Here is a 19,652-nt window from a genome sequence, read left to right on the forward strand (position 1 = left end):
TTTAATTCTTATTTGTAAATATATGCAGTTGTTACTTAACGTTTTCTTACACCCCAGCACATATACATTTTTATATATTTTTTAAAACTTTATGATGACAACCCTATGAATTAATTATGATATTTATTATTTAGTGATTATTATAACCAAATTCAGTCATCTGTATATAATTAACTGTATCCTTATGTTTTAAGGTGTACATAGTTGCTAAAACTATACCCTTTGGGTAGTGCTCCACAATTAATAGAGGACTATACAAGAAACTGAACTGAACTGCTGAATTTACAAAGTGCAACCTGTAAGTGTGTTACACACTTGTAAAAACGGTCGAGTTTGTGATTTTCAAACGATCAAAACCTTACCCGATGTACATATTTAATTTCGGGAGGGATAAAACATATCGATTTTAAAGTTTGAGGGAAAAGACCATATCGCCATTTTTTTCAACGAGGTACTATGCCGCTTCAAGATACCATGACAAAGTTAGTTTATTTCTTCATGAATCAGGGGGGGGGGGGGGTGCTTATTGACTTCTCTATTCAATGTATCATCACTTAAGAAGTACATAACTGCGTATGGAATGTATAATTCAACACACTAGTTACTATAGAGCTTTGTTATTGCAAATTCTTTTTTGACAGTGCTAATCAGTGGTTGGGAGTCCAAGATTTAGGTTATCCCTCATTTAATTATATGGTAGTCCTCACGAACTGATTAACCAATATAATTGCCCGTGTTCTGAAAACAACATACGTATCGTAGATCCACGATTTTTCAGTTTTCGAAATTACGACCACTGGATTTTTTACAAGAAGCGGGAATTGCTTTTGTATCTGGGGGTCACTAGTAAGTCTTGTGTGGATAAAATGACTTCTGGCGTATTTAAATTTTAAACTTGTTGCCTTTTGTTAGTTATTATTCGTGTGTTTCTTTGTCAATTATGTTCTCCTTTTTATGTCCTGTAAATGATGTGTTGTCATTTTAATGTTATATTTCACATAGCCATAAAAGAGGGAGGTTCGGCATGCCACAAAACCAGGTTCAACCCACCATTTTTTCCTTTAAAAATGTCCTATACCAAGTCAGGAATATGGCCATTGTTATATTATAGTTCGTTTCTGCGTGTGTTATATTTTAACGTTGTGTTTTCGTTGTGTCGTTTGTTTTCTCTTATTTTTGAGTGTGAATTCACATTACTATATGACGTGTCACGGTACTTATCTATCCCAAATTGATGTATTTGGTTTTGATGTTATATTTGTTATTCTCATAGGATTTTGTCTAATGCTTTGTCCGTTTCTGTGTGTGTTACATTTTAATCTTGTGTCGTTGTTCTCCTCTTATATTTAATGCGTTTCCCTCAGTTTTAGTTTGTTACCCCGATTTTGTTTTTTGTCCATGGATTTATGAGTTTTGAACAGCGGTATACTACTGTTGCCTTTATTTAGCAAAGGAGTTTAATTGGGTCCGTGTTGAAGTATAGTTGGTTTTATATGTTAGACTGTCACTGCTATATTTTTTTGGAAACGGGTCAGAAATTGTTTCTGTTTCTCTTTTCCTTGACAAAGCTTTTGCCGGTTTAATTTATTCGTACTTATCATCTTTCTTAATTTCGTCTATGACAATAAGGGAGTTTTTTTTTATCCAATAAGTATAGTAAAACCCCATCGCAAGTTTTGTGCGCCTTAACCAAGTTCTGAACATGTTATTTGTACGGCTTTCTCACGGTTGATATTTTATAATGTGACATTTTGACATTATGCTTCGCTCTCCTTTTCAGTCGATCAGAGATCGTGTTTTTGTGGGGTATTTTTCATTTATTTTTTTTTGGGGGGGGGGGGGGGGGGGGGGTGGGCTCGTCTTTTTTTACCGTAAAAATTATCCTTTTCTTTATTCTAAATTTAAAGATAATCCATGTCATTTTGGACTCTGCCATCATTGCCAATCAGATAAGTTTTAGGCAATAGATCCAATAGTAATCACTAGTTTTATTTTTAATTTATATTTTTGAGACGACCCCTCATAAAATTACCTGTCGTAGTCGTGCTCAACTGTAGGTGTAAAAAAGATCAAATAAGAAACACATTACTAAACTTAGTATATCACAATAAATTCACAAAACTTGTTAATTATATAAAAGTAACTACATTTGTACTTGAAGATGAACTATCAATGTTTCCCTCTGAATTTATTTGAAATTTGTTTCTTGTGGTATAAAGTATTATAATGCTAAACAAATCTAGTAGACTTATAATCAAGTTATTGTCTGGAAATCAGAATTCAAAACAGTTTAGGCCATAGCCCCCATAATCAAACCTATTCCTTATAAGGTTTGGAATCGTGTGATACAATTTCATGGAGGTTTATACACTCTTACACGAGTCCACCGATTATTTTTGAGTGACTATATGATTTGTGCAATCTTATTATTAACTTGTGCTATGTTTTAAGTGTACTATAATATGCTTTTAACTTTTATGTGTCATTTAAAGTATCTTACTATGCATTATAGGTTTAAAATTGTGTTGTTTTCATGACGTTTGTATGTGTGTATTGTATTGTGTGTGTGTATTGTATTGTGTGTGTGTATAGTATTTTGTTATTAGGTCGATTTGAAAAGCTCACTTAAGAGCTTGGGTTATGTAGTTTATTGAATATCGACTCTAAATAAAACTTTGAATCTTGAATCTTGAATCTTGAATCAACAAATTGGAAAGCTATTCTATATACTATTAGTTGCAATCACAATCCGATGTATTATGTTTCACGAAACAATCGCATTACTAAACTACTGTTACTCATTCGTTACAACGATAATTAATCGCGTGTTACAAAATAATGGTCGCGTTATATTGGATAAGACTCTTTGCAATCACCAACGTTTGTAATATAGTGTATCACTATTTTAAATATGTTACATAATTAGTGTGACGACGAATTTCCACTTCTGTACTTCTGTAACAAATTTATTAAATTTGCAAAAAATGTTTACCTCTGTTCTCCTAACAACAAAGTATTATATTCAAATTAACCTTTGCACGTTGTAATGTTTAACGCTGTTTTGTCCCACGTAAGAATGGTTTGGTTGACACTCTTTCTACATCTTTGTATTACTACCTGTTACGTCTATGTAATATGAGGCACCTACTTAGTTTTTATATTGTATTTATATTGTTTAATAGATCAAACTTTTTCTTCCAATGTATGTTTACTTGGTTTTAAATTTCCTTTTGATCGAATTACGTCATTTCAATTGCTATTTTATAGTATGTCTTTATATTGTAATGTTACATAGTGGTGTTTGATAAACGTTACAACCAACTGCATTTTTATTCACCGGTCTTAAGTCAGGAGTAGGTTCTTGAATGGTTGTCTTTTGTTGGTGTGGTTCATAGGTGGTTATCGTGTTTTCTTCTTTATATAGATATAACAGTTGGTTTTTCTGTTAGAACTGTTCAACACTAGTCATTTGGAAGCCCTTTATAGGTTGTTGCTCTGTGTGAGCCAAGGATATGTGTTAAATGCAGTGCTTTGACATATGATTGTTAGCTTTTAAACATTGTGACTTGGATGGAGAGTTATGTCATTGGAACTCATACCACATCTTATTATTTATGATACCCACCTCCCCCAACACATTTTTTGTATGCGCCTGTCCCAAGGCAGGAGCCTGCATTTATTTACAACCACTGGATCGATGCCACTGCTGGTGGAGATTTATTTCCCCGAGGGTATCACAAGCCCAGTAGTCAGCACTTTTTGTGCTGACATGAATTGTCATTGATATGGTTATATTTATAAATTTACTGTTTTACAAATTTTTGAATTTTTTGAAATACTAAGGCTTTTCTACCTCAGGCATAGATTACCTTAGCTGTATTTGTCAAAACTTTTAGGAATTTTGGTCCTCAATCCTCTTCAACTTCGTACTTTTTTGTATTTGAGCGTCACTGATAAATTTTTTGAAGACGAAACGCGAGTCTGACGTATATACTAAATTTAGTCCTGGTATCTATGATGAGTTTATTTAATAGTTGTCGTTGGTCATATTCGTTTTTCGTATATTGTTTTTTTTTTATTTTGCCGTCAGTTTTCTCAATTGAATTGTTTCATATTATTCACGAAGACGCCTTTTATAGCCGACAATATAGCATATGTAGTATAATTGTTGACGACCGTACGGTAGCCTTTAATTGCTTACATACACTTTTTAAAACTTAGGTGGACAGTTGTCTCATGGGCAAGCATACCATATATTATTTATATATTCTTAAAATTTTGAAAAAAATAATTGTTATTTTGTTTTACCCCAAACAAAAATAATTACAGAAGTGAAGGACACCCCCTCCCTAGATATTCGTGCATGCACTATGCCTAATTCCCAAACACACACCCACCTTTTCCCTCATGAACGAGTTGGTCTAATTCAGCTAAAAAAGAAAAAGAAAAAGATATTTATAAATTTGTGTGTTAAAAATAAACAAACAGTAGTATACCGCTGTCCAAGTCATTAATCGATTCCGCAAAATATCAAATCATGATTACAAACTAAACTAAGGGCAACACATCAACTATTAGAGAAAAACAACAGATACACTGATCTGCAACAAAAATAAATGCCAACATACGAAGAAAAGGACTATTTGAAAACCACTGTCACATTCCTGACTTTGTGCATGACATTTTAAAAACAAATCGTTGGCTTATCTTGGTTTTATGGCTAGCCAAACCTCCTAATTATATGGCAATTCTAGAAATACCCCTGAATTGACAACTTTAAGTACAAATATATGTATAAAAAAGAATACTCAGGACAGATAAGTACAGAAATATATGATATAATAGTACATACATGTAAACCTTTAAATTAGGTTGGCACCTCTCACGAATAAGACAGTACATCAAGAAACCACAAACGAAGTATAAAATTTGCGTGACATGAAATGTGACATATTTTTGTGTCTTTTATATTATCACAGGTGTCCATTCGTTTGATTTGATTTATCATTTGATTTTGCCATTTGATTAGGGACTTTCCGTTTTGAATTTTCCTCGGAGTTCCGCGCTTCATACAAAATGTACTGCGGTCAACGCTTTTACACCGCAATGAAGTTACAAAAAGAAGCATTCAATACTTGAAATTACATTTTTTTAGCTATGATTTTACAAAAAGAAGCATTCAATTCTTAATTAAAATGTGTAAAAACAAAAGCATACAGTTGCTTTAAACTTAAAATCATATCAATGAAAAAGATAATTTATTATCGTATCTTTTACATACATATAGAAAAAAAGAATAAAAAGTAAACACACTTGGAAACAAAAACACTGTAGACAAACCACTAGTAATTCGACTATACTTACAAATTAGACATATGTGAAATGCACTAAAAACGTTAGAATAAGAAGAGACATAAAAAAAATTACAAAGGATAAACGGATGATTTTAGTGCAGAAGGTACGTGTTTCCCTAACTTAACTTGGTAATGCGACTTAATTGATTCAACTTGGACGGGAAAACATTCATCAAGTTTAAAAATGATTATAGAAATTATTCGTAAAAATTGCAGGGCTATCGAATGTTGCAGTTTCGTATATGAACACATTACATTTTGTCAAAGATAGTTATTAAGATTTAAAAGTCTTACTCATTTAAATTACTATCGTTATCGTTGTCATAGGAAAATTATTAGAAACTGAGAATGTTACCTGAGAGCCAAAATGTCTCCATAATATTCAATGCAATATTTTTTTCTTTAAGAGCATCTATGTAGCGATAGGATTTTAGAAACGGTGGTAAATCCTTTTTCACAGGACGGAGAAGGATAGGTATGACTTTCATGTGTTCTCCGTCTGCATGTGCCATTTCAAATGCTTGACGAGCTTCTTGTACACATATAAAACTATCTAGATAACTTGGACTCATAACAATCAATATCTTTGAGCTTTTTTTCATTTCATCGTGAACGTTATCGTCTAACAACTTTCCTGGAATAAAATCTCGTTCATAGTTCATGCATTTCAAGTGGAAACGTTTTTCTAAATCATTACAGAGATCCTTGACCTCGGAACCATCCTCAGACGAATGTGAAATGAAGAGATGATACTTTTTGCCTGAAGGAAGTTCAAAAAGCTGCTGTTTAAAATAATCAGTCCCAAGAGGATTTATTTCTTCTGTTTCATTTGTACCCGAGTTTGATTGCTCTGTTATTAAATTCTTAACACATGTTTCATCAATCGTATCAGGAGAATTAGTGATACAAGGTGTAGAAGTATGATGAATATTATCAGTATACTGAAGTGTACGAACATATCCGGGAACCATATCTTCATGTAACAAAGCTGTTTCTTCAAACTGTGACGTTTTGTCTCTACATTCATTCTCTCCTTCTGAAAGTAAGGCCGTATACTCGTCTTCGTCATTCATGGTTCAAGAAATTTGTTTACACCATACAGTATTTGCTCTTACTGACAGAGGATAAATAATCGTACATACCTAACTGTAAACATATGATCATGATTAGTATTGGATCGATTATCGACAGTTATGATTAGGCAAAAATTATGAAAATCTTAGTTTCAAGTATTGATAAAAGCGGAATTTTGAAATAATATTTCGTTAGAAGCAGTTAGTTTAATCAAAATTTGTCAAATTAAGGTGTAAAATTAACTTGCAAGTAAATAGTTCGATTTCATGCAAATCCGTTTTCATATGTCAATTAAATCCCTTAGCTGAAGATGGGTTATGCATGTTCTGGTCTTGTTCGATTATTAATAGGAAACAAATATCAGCATCGAGAGTGAAACACATTATTTTTCGTTGTCTTACTTTATCCATAAAAATATCATTCTTCTAAGGAAAAAACGAATATATTTTTTTATTCCTCTTAAATTGTACCCGTAAACATTTCAGTCCAATTTGAAAGAAAATTCGGATTTGTAGGAGGAAGATATGATTCTATCGAGACAACAATATGTATATTGAGAAAACGGTATAATATTTTTTTAGGTCCCCAATGGGCTGCAGTATGATATAGGAACTTCAAACTTGAGTCCAGAAACTGTAAGAAGAGAATAAGAAGGAATTGTAAAAAATGGTAAAGAGAAAATCCTTAAAAACAATGAAGAGAGAATTGGGGTTGTCCATTTCAATAAAGCATTCGATTGAGTAGTTACTAAATTATGAATTTCCACGGAGTTTGATATTTTTGTCATTTTCCTGTTCAAGAGTCTGAAAATTATTGATAGGGTGCTTCAAAAAGGACAAAAAGTCACTATTATTTTGCATTGTTTTTATAAAAAGATAGTAAGTGATGGAAAATTTGAAAGAGATTGCAATTTTGAGATTTGCCGATTAAATAGAACTACAGAGGCAATCAGCATTAAAGTAAAAAGAATGGACGAACATTTAGCTTTTTGGACAGATTTAATCTGTTGGCCATTGAAAAATGTAGTTGAAATGAATGTAAATATATGATACATGAGGAACAATTGCCGGATATTAAAAAAAATGCCGTATCTTAATGACTGATATGCAAGAGAGTAATCATCCAAGTATATTTAAGTGCTTATTGGGTGACATTAATAAACAGTTTTTTCTAGGAAAACAATGAGATTATTAAAATGCTTTTAAGAAACACATTTTTAAGGATTCTGTAGATTAGAGAATGGGATGAGGAATGTTTAATTATTAAAAAAAACCGGATTGCCACTATAGAGTTAGATTAAATCAAGATCAAGATTGACATCATCACAGATAACTGAGCAAAATGAAAAATTTCCAAAGCGAGCAGACTCGGTCTCATCTCAAAAGTATTGTGATTAAATGAAAGCAGAACATATAACGTTACTGGATACCTGGGACCTACTAGCATTTAAAAAACTATGCGAGATCAACAAAAAGTTTTCTTTTGTATCAGTTGTAGTTTTTGAGTGATTTTAAAGACTAAATAAGGCCAGTAAGGCAAACATCGGATGGGCAAACTGTAAACACCTATCAATTCCCGCAAGAAAAACACACCATCAATACGTCAATGACAGTCTACGTACAAGCGAATCCGTTTGTTTCACAATGAAAAAAAAAGATGTGGCCAAATATTGTATAACTACGCTTGCGGAAACTATTCGAATGCTGTATAACAAATTTAATTGTCATATAAAAACAGTCAGAAAAAAATTTACAATTGTTTGAGTTGGATTTGTTAGAAAGCACTGTAGCATGACAAAGTGAGAGATTACTCTCAATATACTGAGGATTTTAAAAGGCGCACCTCACAACAAGTGCAACTTAAAATACAAAGAGCATTTATTCCAATGTTTTTTTTTTTCAAAACTGGATACGACTGCTATCTCTCTATTGAAAAACTTTGGAGCAAGTGCATACCTGACAATGAAAAAAAAAATATAAAAAAGTTCGTTGACAAAAGGTGCGGCTTTAAGAACGTACAAAGGAACAATAAGAATGATGAAATTTTTTAACCAGGAATTACGTTTTTTTGAGAGCTTAAAATTAATGAACGCAAGTCTACAGAAACTAATTGAGAATATCCTCGACAAATATGGAGAAAATCCATAGAAATAGTTGAAATGTGGAAGTTTGATTGATAAAGGCAACAGTAGTTTACCGCTGTTCGAAGGTCATAAATCGGTTGAGGGAAAACAAATCCGGGTTACAAACTAAAACCGAGGGAAACACGTCAACTATAAGAGGAAAACAACGAAAGAACCAAAACACTAAAGTGCAACAAAAAAATCAAACGACAATGTAACACACATAACCTAACTAAAAGATAACAACTGCCATACTCCTGACTTGAACATTTTAAGAAAAAAATGATGGGTTGAACCTGGTTTTGTGGCTAGCCAAATTTCGCGCTTTTATGGCAATGTTAAATATAAGGCTAAAATGACAACATTACATGACAGGACTAAAGTAAAAACAAATGCAAGAACATTCAAGACAGAGAAATACACAAATAAACAAAAAAATAGTATATTGCGACATGGTACCAGGCCTATAATTGAGACGCGTGTCCCATTCACACAAGGCCCATCAGTGACGCTCAGCCCATAACAGCCAGAGAGTTAAACAAGTATAAAGCTAAAAGGCATCGATGACCAAAAATTCCCAAAAGTCGTGCCAAAAACGGCTAAGGTCATATATGCCTGGGGAAAGAAAATCTTTAATATTTAGGATATTTCATATTTTTAGAGACAGTAAATCTATAAATAAAAATTACCACAAAATTGTTATTCATGTCATCACCGAAGTGCAGATTAACCACATAATAAAATCAAACATGCAAAACAGCCTAGGGCAGCACAGAAAAACAGCATAACAGATCCACATATTGTCTTCAAGTTTCGGGTCCAATACAGCTAACCTCTAACATATAACATGGCCAAATCAGAAACGGCCAGTTAATAACACTATATTATTTTATTGAGGTAAGAAATCAGTTTCATAGTTGTTGAATCCGTGTTTGGTATTCCATTCAAATGGGAACGTGGGCGCACTGTTCGGGTGACAACCAAGAATTTGCATTTGTGATCTCTGACAGAGTTGTACAATTTAATTTGATGGAAAGAAATTAACGTCGTGTTTTAAAATAAATAAATGGAAGAAAATTGATTATAGCAAATTGTTGAGAATACAATTCGTAAACAAGGATATCTTATTAGTGTGTTACGAAACGATGGTTAACTCTATGCTGGTTTCAATTCATTACATCATTTAAAAACTAGAGGCTCTAAAGAGCCTGTGTCGCTCACCTTGGTCTTGTGCATATTAAACAATGGACACGGATAAATTCATGACATAATTGTGTTTTGGTGATAGTGATGTGTTTGTAGATCTTACTTTACTGAACATTCTTGTTGCTACAATTATCTCTATCTATAATGAACTTGGCCCAGTAATTACAGTGGAAAATATTTTCTAAAAATTAACAAAAATTTATGAAAAATGTTAAAAATTAACTATAAAGGGCAATAACTCCTTAAGGGGTCAATTGACTATTTTGGTCATGAAAACTTATTTGTAGATCTTATTTTGCTGAACGTTATTGCTGTATACAGTTTATCTCTATCTATAATAATATTCAAGATAATAACAAAAAACGGCAAAATTTCCTTAAAATTACCAATTCAGGACAGTAACCTAACAACGGGTTATCCTATCCATGTGAAAACATCAGGGCAGATAGATCTTGACCTGATAAACAATTAAACCCTGTCAGATTTTCTCTTAATGCTTCGGTTTTTGAGTTATAAGCCAAAAACTGCATTTTACCCCTATGTTCTATTAATAGCCGTGGCAGCCATTTTGGTTGATTGGCCAGGTCACGTCACACATTTTTTAAACAAGTTACCCCAATGATGACTGTGGTCAAGTTTAGTTTAATTTGGCCCAGTAGTTTCAGAGAAGAAGATTTTTGTAAAAGATTACTAAGATTTACGAAAATATGGTTAAAAATTGACTATAAAGGGCAATAACTCCTTCAGGGGTCAACTGACCATTTTGGTCATGCTGACTTATTTGTAAATCTTACTTTGCTGAACATTATTGCTGTTTACAGTTTATCTCTATCTATAATAATATTCAAGATAATAACCAAAAACAGCAAAATTTCCTTAAAATTACCAATTCAGGGGCAGCGACCCAACAACAGGTTGTCCGATTCATCTGAAAATTTCAGGACAGATAGATCTTGACCTGATAAACACTTTTACCACTGTCAGATTTGCTCTAAATGTGCTTTGGATTTTGAGTTATAAGCCAAAAACTGCATTTTACCCCTATGTTCTATTTTTAGCCATGGCGGCCATCTTGGTTGGTTGACCGGGTCACGCCACACATTTTTTAAACTAGATATCCCAAATATGATTGTGGCCAAGTTTGGATTAATTTGGCCCAGTAGTTTCAGAGGAGAAGATTTTTGTAAAAGATTACTAAGATTTAGGAAAAATGGTTAAAAATTGACTATAAAGGTCAATAACTCCTAAAGGGGTCAACTGACCATTTTGGTCATGTTGACTTATTTGTAAATCTTACTTTGCTGAACATTATTGCAGTTTACAGTTTATCTTTATCTATAATAATATTCAAGATAATAGCCAAAAACAGCAAAAATTACCTAAAATTACCAGTTCAGGGGCAGCAACCCAATAACAGGTTGTCGGATTCATCTGAAAATTTGAGGGCAGATAGATCTTGACCTGATAAACAATTTTACCCCATGTCAGATTTGCTCTAAATGCTTTGGTTTTTGAGTTATAAGCCAAAAACTGCATTTTACCCCTATGTTCTATTTTTAGCCATGGCGGCCATCTTGGTTGGTTGGCCGGGTCACGCCACACATTTTTTAAACTAGATACCCCAATGATGATTGTGGCCGAGTTTGGTTTAATTTGGCCCAGTAGTTTCAGAGGAGAAGATTTTTGTAAAAGTTAACGACGACGGACGACGGACGACGACGGACGACGGACGCCAAGTGATGGGAAAAGCTCACTTGGCCCTTCGGGCCAGGTGAGCTAAAAAACTAGAAAAGTTATTAGATGGCTTTAGTAACTCTGGAGACTTTCTACTCTTCCCCAAACATTTATTAGGGAAATTTAACCCCAAATTATTAATGTCAGGACGAAGGTGCGAGTTGGCTTATCATTTCAATAAAATCGATCTTACAATATCAAACCATGCAGCAATGAAATTCAATAACATATATGAACATCTTCATCGGTGCCAATAGTAGTTCTGTGCAAAGAAACTGACTTGAGAAAACATTATCGAGTAGACTTAAATGTACACGTCAACAGCATTAACTAAGGTTTGATATGGGAAAAGAATCTACACATGCAACAGGGCTACAGACAGTCATATAGAAGGTGGAAATATTGTAAACTTTCTTAAAATCGAAAACAGTTCCAACAGTTTCTTCCAAAATGTATCACTTGGTATGAAAATCATCCAAAATCATTCAAAAAGCACATAATATCTAAAGGATCAAGATGGATTTTCTATCAGTCTCAGTGGTGATCATTTAACGATATATAAACGCTTTTATCTTCATTTGTTAACAACTTTTGTGAGTGATCCTGTATGACTAAGAATGTTTGCTTATGTAGAAATATAGTAAAAGGAACATAACATATATTCTATGCCGATTAAGGATTAAGGACCACTTTTTCAGTAAACATATTTTTTTTTTATATTTTAAAACATTGTCACATATACAAGTCAGTAACCAACAATATTTATTAGTTTGATTCTTCTTTTCGAAGTTATGTTTTATCCGTTAATATATCGTTTTGAGTTAGATATGTTAAATCTACCCAATTCATATATTTTGAATATTAACTTTAAAATGTCAATTGTTTGTTGTTTATATTATTCCTGCGAAGGAACGAAACAAAACAAATATGTAGTTGTATATTAATCACGCACATTGAAAATGCAATAAATAATTTTATAAAGAACAATTGAACGCGAATTTTTCATTTGTTTTTGTTTGTCACCTTTATGGTTGAAAATAATAATATCTTTTGTTGGGGGGTAATATACATTTCACCTTGAGTAATCCTTGCAAAGCTTTGTGCTTCGGACGAATACAATGTATAATGTGTTGTTTTCGTGGTTTATGACGTCTATTAAAAAAAGACAAAATCTGTTGGATATGTACGTTTTTGATATTTTAATCTGAGAAAATTAGTTATAATTGACTGTTGATACTCTTAATATATAGGAAATGATTGGTTTTTTCTTCTTTTTATAAGTTGTTTTGTGATTTGTTTGAAAAGAGTAAAATCACAAAAATAACAAACCCCGAGGAAAATTCAAAACGGAAAGTCCTTAATCAATTCCATAAGTCATTTTTTTTTACTTTTTGTTCTTCCGTTTTGCTACTCTATTAGATTCATGATCTATGTATGAAGGAAGTTGAGCGCTTGCCAGCATGTTTAGTCCGTCACATTTGTATGTGCTGGTCACAAGTCAGGAGCCTGCAATTTAGTTTCTGTCTGTCATATTCATTTTCCAGGATCCTTCGGTTGTCATAAATGAGGCCGTTTTTTTTAATTGTTTCACATTTTATTAGTGTCATTTGTAACTGACAATAAGAAATTGGTTTTACTCATTTGTGAAGGCTCTATGATGATCCATAGTTGTAATTGGTATCTGGTGAATCGTTGTATTATTTGCAATCATACCACATCAGCCATTTTATATAACTATTTAGTTAAAACTCGGTATGTGTTCTCTAAACTTAAAGAAACAGGTAAACGGATTTATTGGTGCGCTATGATACCCACTAGTAATTTTGATAGGTAACAATTAATATGTATTGAATGTATTGATTGATATGATGATATGGCATTGACAAATAACAATTGTATTGTACTATATGGATTGTGTTTTATCAAAAGGAATTAAAACTATAACCGTTTTTACACCACAAAGTTACTGAGTTCAGACAAACCTGTGCACCTGGTAAACTTTTTAATACGATTTTAATTTTGCTTTACCGAGTTCAAAGCGTTAGACAATCAATTGAATGCTGGTTGAGTATTTTTTATCTTGTTTTTTTTTTTTTTGGGGGGGGGGGGGGGGGGAATGTCTAGTCGTGGTGTACTCTAGATCTTTTTCTTTCTATTCAACCTAATAAATGTTTACGTTATATGGAAATTTAGATAAAAAACATATTCAGAATGATCAAGCAGTATGATTGTCAACGTTTTAATGTGATGTCTGCGGAAACTAGTATCGATAGAGAGAAAATGTAATAGAAAATATGATTAGCAAAATAAAAAATTGTTGGCCCTTAATCACAGTTCTAACACGGTTTTTCCTTCCTTTATTTGCAGCTTTTTATCATCTAAACTCTTATGGATATACAAAAGCTTGGTAAGCAATATAAGATGTTGACTTACACGGTTTCATTCTATTTGCCGTTTATTATAAGCCAGTTGAACAATGTAGATTCAATGGAGCGCATAGGTTTTTTGAAACGCAAATTTATGAATGGTAGCCGGGTGTTCAATCACATTTGCGTGAACTTTTCAAATGGTTTGAAATCCATTGCATGTGTATCGATTGTCATTTTAGACTTAAAGAACATGGTTAATGTATGCGTTTGAATTTTTGATATAAAATGTATTTTAGTCCAGATCTCACGAAGGGTAAGATTGTCCTGCGAGAAAATGTTTTGTGTTGGTGATTTGGTCCTGATTTGTGCTGGTCGGTCCTGGTTCTATATGCTGTTGGGCTTGTTTTCGTTGTATCAGGATCACAGCAAAACAAATGGAACATTGCATAATTGTTATGGGGACGAAGTCCCCAATTACATAAGAAAAATCAATCAAAAAAAAAATATACTAATGAACTTAAAATCGTAAACTTTTTTATCAGACTTTTTTAAATCCCCGCATTTACGCAAAAATCTACTTCCTTTTCCGGTCTTGTTTGCATGAGACTTTGAATAAAATATATATTTATCAGTCTAGTAAAATATAGGATTGGAACTCAATACCAATTCATTTCTAATAATTGTTGATCTGAAAAAAAAAACCAACATTACCTGATGAAAGCGTTTCTTTGTTTACATTGAATATGACGTCATAACTTAAATAACGTCACAACTAAGTCCCTAACAACAGAACCAAAATCGTAAACGTTACGGTATTTCCGTTTCTTTTTTACATGTTTGAAAAAAAATAATTCATACAGACTTCGTCCCCATTCACAGGTAATGTCTGCCTCATATTACATCATGCATACCATGCTAGGTATTATTCAACAATTTTTTGTTACTACAAATTCCGTTCAAATTAACAAAATGAAAATTTTCCCGGTACAGTGCTGGTTAATTAGAACAAAACGCTAGTTCTGTGCGCCTACATATATGTCCTGGTTCCAAAACAGCAAAAAGTATCATTTGTTTACAAATTTGCAATAACCAGTACATATCAGTACCAAATCTCGTAGGATACAAAAACCCATCGTGCTTTGTAAACATGCTTTTTGTCTTCTTCAGGTCGAATCTACCAAGTATTGTTTTTATCATTTAATCAGAGTCTAAATCAAAATAATGTGATGAAGATGTTAATTATCATTAACAAAAACTAAAAACATATATACGTCTCTTTTTATTCCTATTATTTAACAGTCATAATTTATTGGAGAATTGAAACTTTGATATTGTTACATTTTTCTTATACAAAGGATCTAAATTGTTTTCAGTACACGGGGAAAATCTCACTCATATCAATCATATGTGAATTTTAATTCACGTAAATCTCACTGAAATCACGTGAATTCTAGAAATAAAGTTATTCAAATAAAATAAAAATTTAGAAATTTATTTAAAATCATGAAATTTACCAATTTTGTTTTCTGTACAATTCACTTGATATCATGTGAAACTTAATTCACGTGAAATTTACATGGACATTTTTCATATGAGTTACATGTATGAGCTGGTTTGAGATAAATGTCACGAGAATTTCATGTGAGATTCATGTGATATTTATGATTCATCCCAGCTCCTTTGTTCTACCAGAGGTGGTCTGAGCCGGATCATCCCTACCAGATCACCCCCGCTTTAGTTTCTTTATTTTGCATGCTTTCCTTTGTTCTGTAACATTTTGGCGGGAATGTCAAATCCACTATAAAACTTAAAATTAATTATACGGAAAAGACTATTTATCAAAATTTACGTAGACAAATCCAGTGTCTGTGCCGGAATTTGAACTCAAGACCTTGAGCATATCAACCCACGACGCTTACCACTACAAGAGAACGACTGGATACCAATTATTAGTTATTCAACATACTTAAAGGAAGCAAGATATTTGTATATAAGTGGGGCGAGTTGGCAGAAATTCATTCAATGGGATTTTAACCCTTTTCGTAAAAAAAGTGCGTTGTCAGACTGATTGTTCTATTTGATTTTACACTTTTCAAAAGTGGGGCGAGTCCGTAATCAAGAATGGGATAATGTTTTATAAAGTGGCGATCTAATGTGAGCCGATTGGCCAGTGGGGCGAGTTGACATTGTTTCATATTTAATCATCGTGTTCGGGGCCCATAAAGGGTATACATTATATAGTAATATATCAAATATATTATAATGGATGTGTGGCGTTCTAAACTAAATTTTATGAATTGTATATGGTTTTTCGTCTAATCTAAAACAGCTGGGATGTAAAATAATTATCCCATTCGGACTTGGTGTGTCAGTGTTAGACCTCCGGAATTCGGGGTGATCTTACACTGACACACCGCGTCCTCATGGGATAACTATTACATGTAATGGTATGATCAGTACTTGATATGTGGTGATGAGTCTTTTGTAGACGAAACGTGCGTCTGGCTTAAATATAAAATATTGATCCTGGTATCTATGATGGGTTTATTTCTAAAAGCAAAACCCTAAATTTAAATTTCCAATAATGGTTTTAATGAACCATGCAAAATCAATTGTGACCTTGCACTTTGTTTTTCTCAGTCTTTTTCTTTTCCTATTACATAACATAAATATGGCTTGTTTTCGCGTGACCTTCGTGTCCAAGAGTTATCGTTATTTAAAACAAGTGTAGGCAGATACATAGGACGTTCTGTGCAACAGAAATAAATTAAAAACAAATAATTGAAGTATATGGGATGAAAATTAAAACAAAATGAGTACATCTTTAGTAGTTATCATACTATGCATGTTTACATTTACTACGGTAAGTTGAAATAATAAAATTTTCATTTGAAGTCACTAACTGTTATAAATGCTAATTACAACCATTACTTATTATTTACAACGCAAGAGTATGTTTTTATTTTTTTTTAAACCAAAGGAAAATGTAAAAGAAAGAAAAGCATCTTACCACATTCGGAATGCCAACTTTCGGTATTAATATTCTAACACTACATTTGTTCTATGGAACTCTGTTCAGGCATTTCTTTCTATAAATAGGTCGTGATGTCAACTATAGATTTAAATTCAATACATAGAGTTATGTTCTCTTTTAAACAACTGTATGCATAATCAACTTTATTCGTATTTGTTTCTTTGAAATTTTTAACTTAAATAAATTATGTTCCAAAAAACTTTTGAATTCTAACCAAAATTAAAGTGTACGTGTTTCAGGTTTTTGTTGTGTTTTCGTTGATATATACGTCGTTTCTTGTAAGTTCTTCTAAAGAGTGTAGTAAAAATTCATACATTTTTTTCAATACTTTCCTTTTAATTTCCTTTTTTTAAAACCTAAACAAACAAACAACTTTTCCTAATCGAACATCTATATTTCCTGCATTAAAAGTAAAATCACAAAAATACTGAACTCAGAGGAAAATCAATTTGGGAAGTCCATAATCACATGGCAAAATCAAATAACAAAACACATAAAAAACGAATGGACAAGAACTGTCATATTCCTGACTTGGTACAGGCATTTTCAAATGTAGAAAATGGTCGATTCAACCTGGTTTATAGCGCTAACCCTCTCACTTTGATGACAGTCTCATCAAATGTCGTTACATTTACAATGATGCGTTAACTAAACAGACACAATAAATAAAATAGTCAAAATATGGGTACAGCAGTCATCATCGTGTAACAATTTTAGAAGGAACAATTTAACAGAGCAGCCACTGTTTATTTGTATTTGTCAATTTTTACCTTTACTGTTTAGTCTGTTTTTGGTAATATCCACTTGACGTGCCTCGGTACTTATATAACCGTAAATATGTTGTTGTGTGAATTTAATTGTCTTTTGTTTTGCTAATATGCTTTGTCTTTATCCCTCTTTGTTTTTTTGTTGATTCTTTTGTTTGTTGTTATCATAATAATTAGGTTTTTTCCCTTTTGTGACATTTTTTCCTATTGTGTCTGTATGTGTTTGTTTACACAATGTTATCCATATGGTGGAATGTTTGTGGATGTAATACAAAGCTAGCTACAAAAGCAGGATTTAACTTCAATTTTCTGCATTAGAAAATGTCTATACCAAGTCAGGAATAACACAGTTGTTATCCGTTCGATTGATGTCTTTGAGCTGTTGATTAAGGACATTTCGTTCAAAGTTTTCCTAGGATTTTAGTTCATTTGTCATTTTACTTTTTTCCAATCATCAAATATATTTGAGAAATTGGTTATACTGACTAAGAAACAGACCTTACCATGAAAACTTAACACTGACTTATGAACTGTCATAATGAGGCCAATGTCAGATTTACCCCACCAGACAGACATGTGTATCTTGCAACAATTTCATACACCAAAATAGCTGACAAAATATCAACCTTTTTTTATTCATAATTGAGTCTTTAAAAATCATTGCAGGAATTAAAACTTGATATGTGAAATAAATAATTGACAGTGTTATGTATTTTATCATTTATTTTATAAAAAAATCATGCAATTTCCATACTCATCAAATGTTATCAATTAAAAATACCATGAAGTATAATCCTGGTACTTTTGATAACTATTTCCTATTCTTCTTATTTAAGTTAACCTTCCGTTTGTTATGATTTGGAGCTACGGATGAGACTTGGACATATTAAATATGCATTTAGAGTGCATAAAAAATGAATAAAAAAAATAAATAAATAATTGAGTCTTTAAAAATCATTGCAGGAATTAAAACTTGATATATGAAATAAATAATTGACAGTTTTATGTATTTTATAATTTATTTTATAAAAAAATCATGCAATTTCCATACTCATCAAATGTTATCAATTAAAAATACCATGAGGTATAATCCTGGTACTTTTGATAACTTTTTCCTATTCTTCTTATTTAAGTTAACCTTCCGTTTGTTATGATTTGGAGCTACGGATGAGACTTGGACATATTAAATATGCATTTAGATTGCATAAAAAATGAATAATAAAAAAAAAAAAATTAAAAAAAAAAAAAAAAAAAACAGAGTAGGGTTGATCGTTATTCATAAACAATTTAGTGTATCTAAAATTAATCTTATTTGAACGTGTTTCACTTTTATGGAACCGATTACTCCTGGTATCTTTGGTGAGTATGTTCATACCTTTGATAACAATATTCTTATTTTTTTACTGTTTTATTGTTGTTGATCAGTCGATATTTAACAGGTAAAGACGAAACTGATGTGTCTGAAATATAGATTATAATGGAAGAAATATTTACGCAATAAATTTTCCCCATATACTGAAATGCCATGGAAACGTCAACAGAAAAAAACATTTAAAGGCATAAATTTTGAACACCATATTTACCGAAGAGTTCATATATATTTCAGCGTCTCGCAGTATTACGGGATAAAACTGTCTTAAAGTTTCTATCATATTTTCTATGGGTCAATGATGTATGAGTTGATAGATCAGTAGACCTAACGTTTTGTTATTGTAATTTGTTTTGATAATATATGTATCGCGGGTGCGTGATGTCTTGATGGTAATTTAAGTCGTAGACATTGCACAGTCGAAACATCCTTTTTTTGTATAAAATTTTCACATATTGAAAAAATATAGCTTTAAACCTGAATTGATGCTATTTCAGCTTTTTCCACCTTTACAATATGTATTCATATAAAAAGAATATCTTAAGGGTGCTCGCGGGTATAAACAAAATTTTTCTTCTAATATCGGATTTCCCTATATTTTTCTATAAATGAACTTATCTTAT

At 32.1% G+C, this 19,652-nt stretch overlaps 1 protein-coding gene across 1 annotated transcript in view; it reads right to left on the minus strand.

Annotated features, from left to right (window-relative positions):
* LOC143057888 (uncharacterized) overlaps positions 1 to 16,949 on the minus strand; it is a 56,127-nt gene extending 39,178 nt beyond the window's left edge. The window contains exons 1-3 of the mRNA XM_076231348.1: positions 16,870 to 16,949; positions 5,710 to 6,500; positions 4,398 to 4,430 (exon numbers count right to left, since the gene is read on the minus strand). Of these exons, the coding sequence (XP_076087463.1) occupies positions 4,398 to 4,430; positions 5,710 to 6,427 (751 nt within the window). The 5' untranslated portion in view covers positions 6,428 to 6,500; positions 16,870 to 16,949. The remainder of the gene's footprint in view (positions 1 to 4,397; positions 4,431 to 5,709; positions 6,501 to 16,869) is intronic.
* Between the last annotated feature and the right edge of the window lie 2,703 nt (positions 16,950 to 19,652).

The sequence above is a fragment of the Mytilus galloprovincialis genome, chromosome 1 (assembly GCF_965363235.1).
Source record: "Mytilus galloprovincialis chromosome 1, xbMytGall1.hap1.1, whole genome shotgun sequence".
Taxonomy (NCBI): domain Eukaryota; kingdom Metazoa; phylum Mollusca; class Bivalvia; order Mytilida; family Mytilidae; genus Mytilus; species Mytilus galloprovincialis.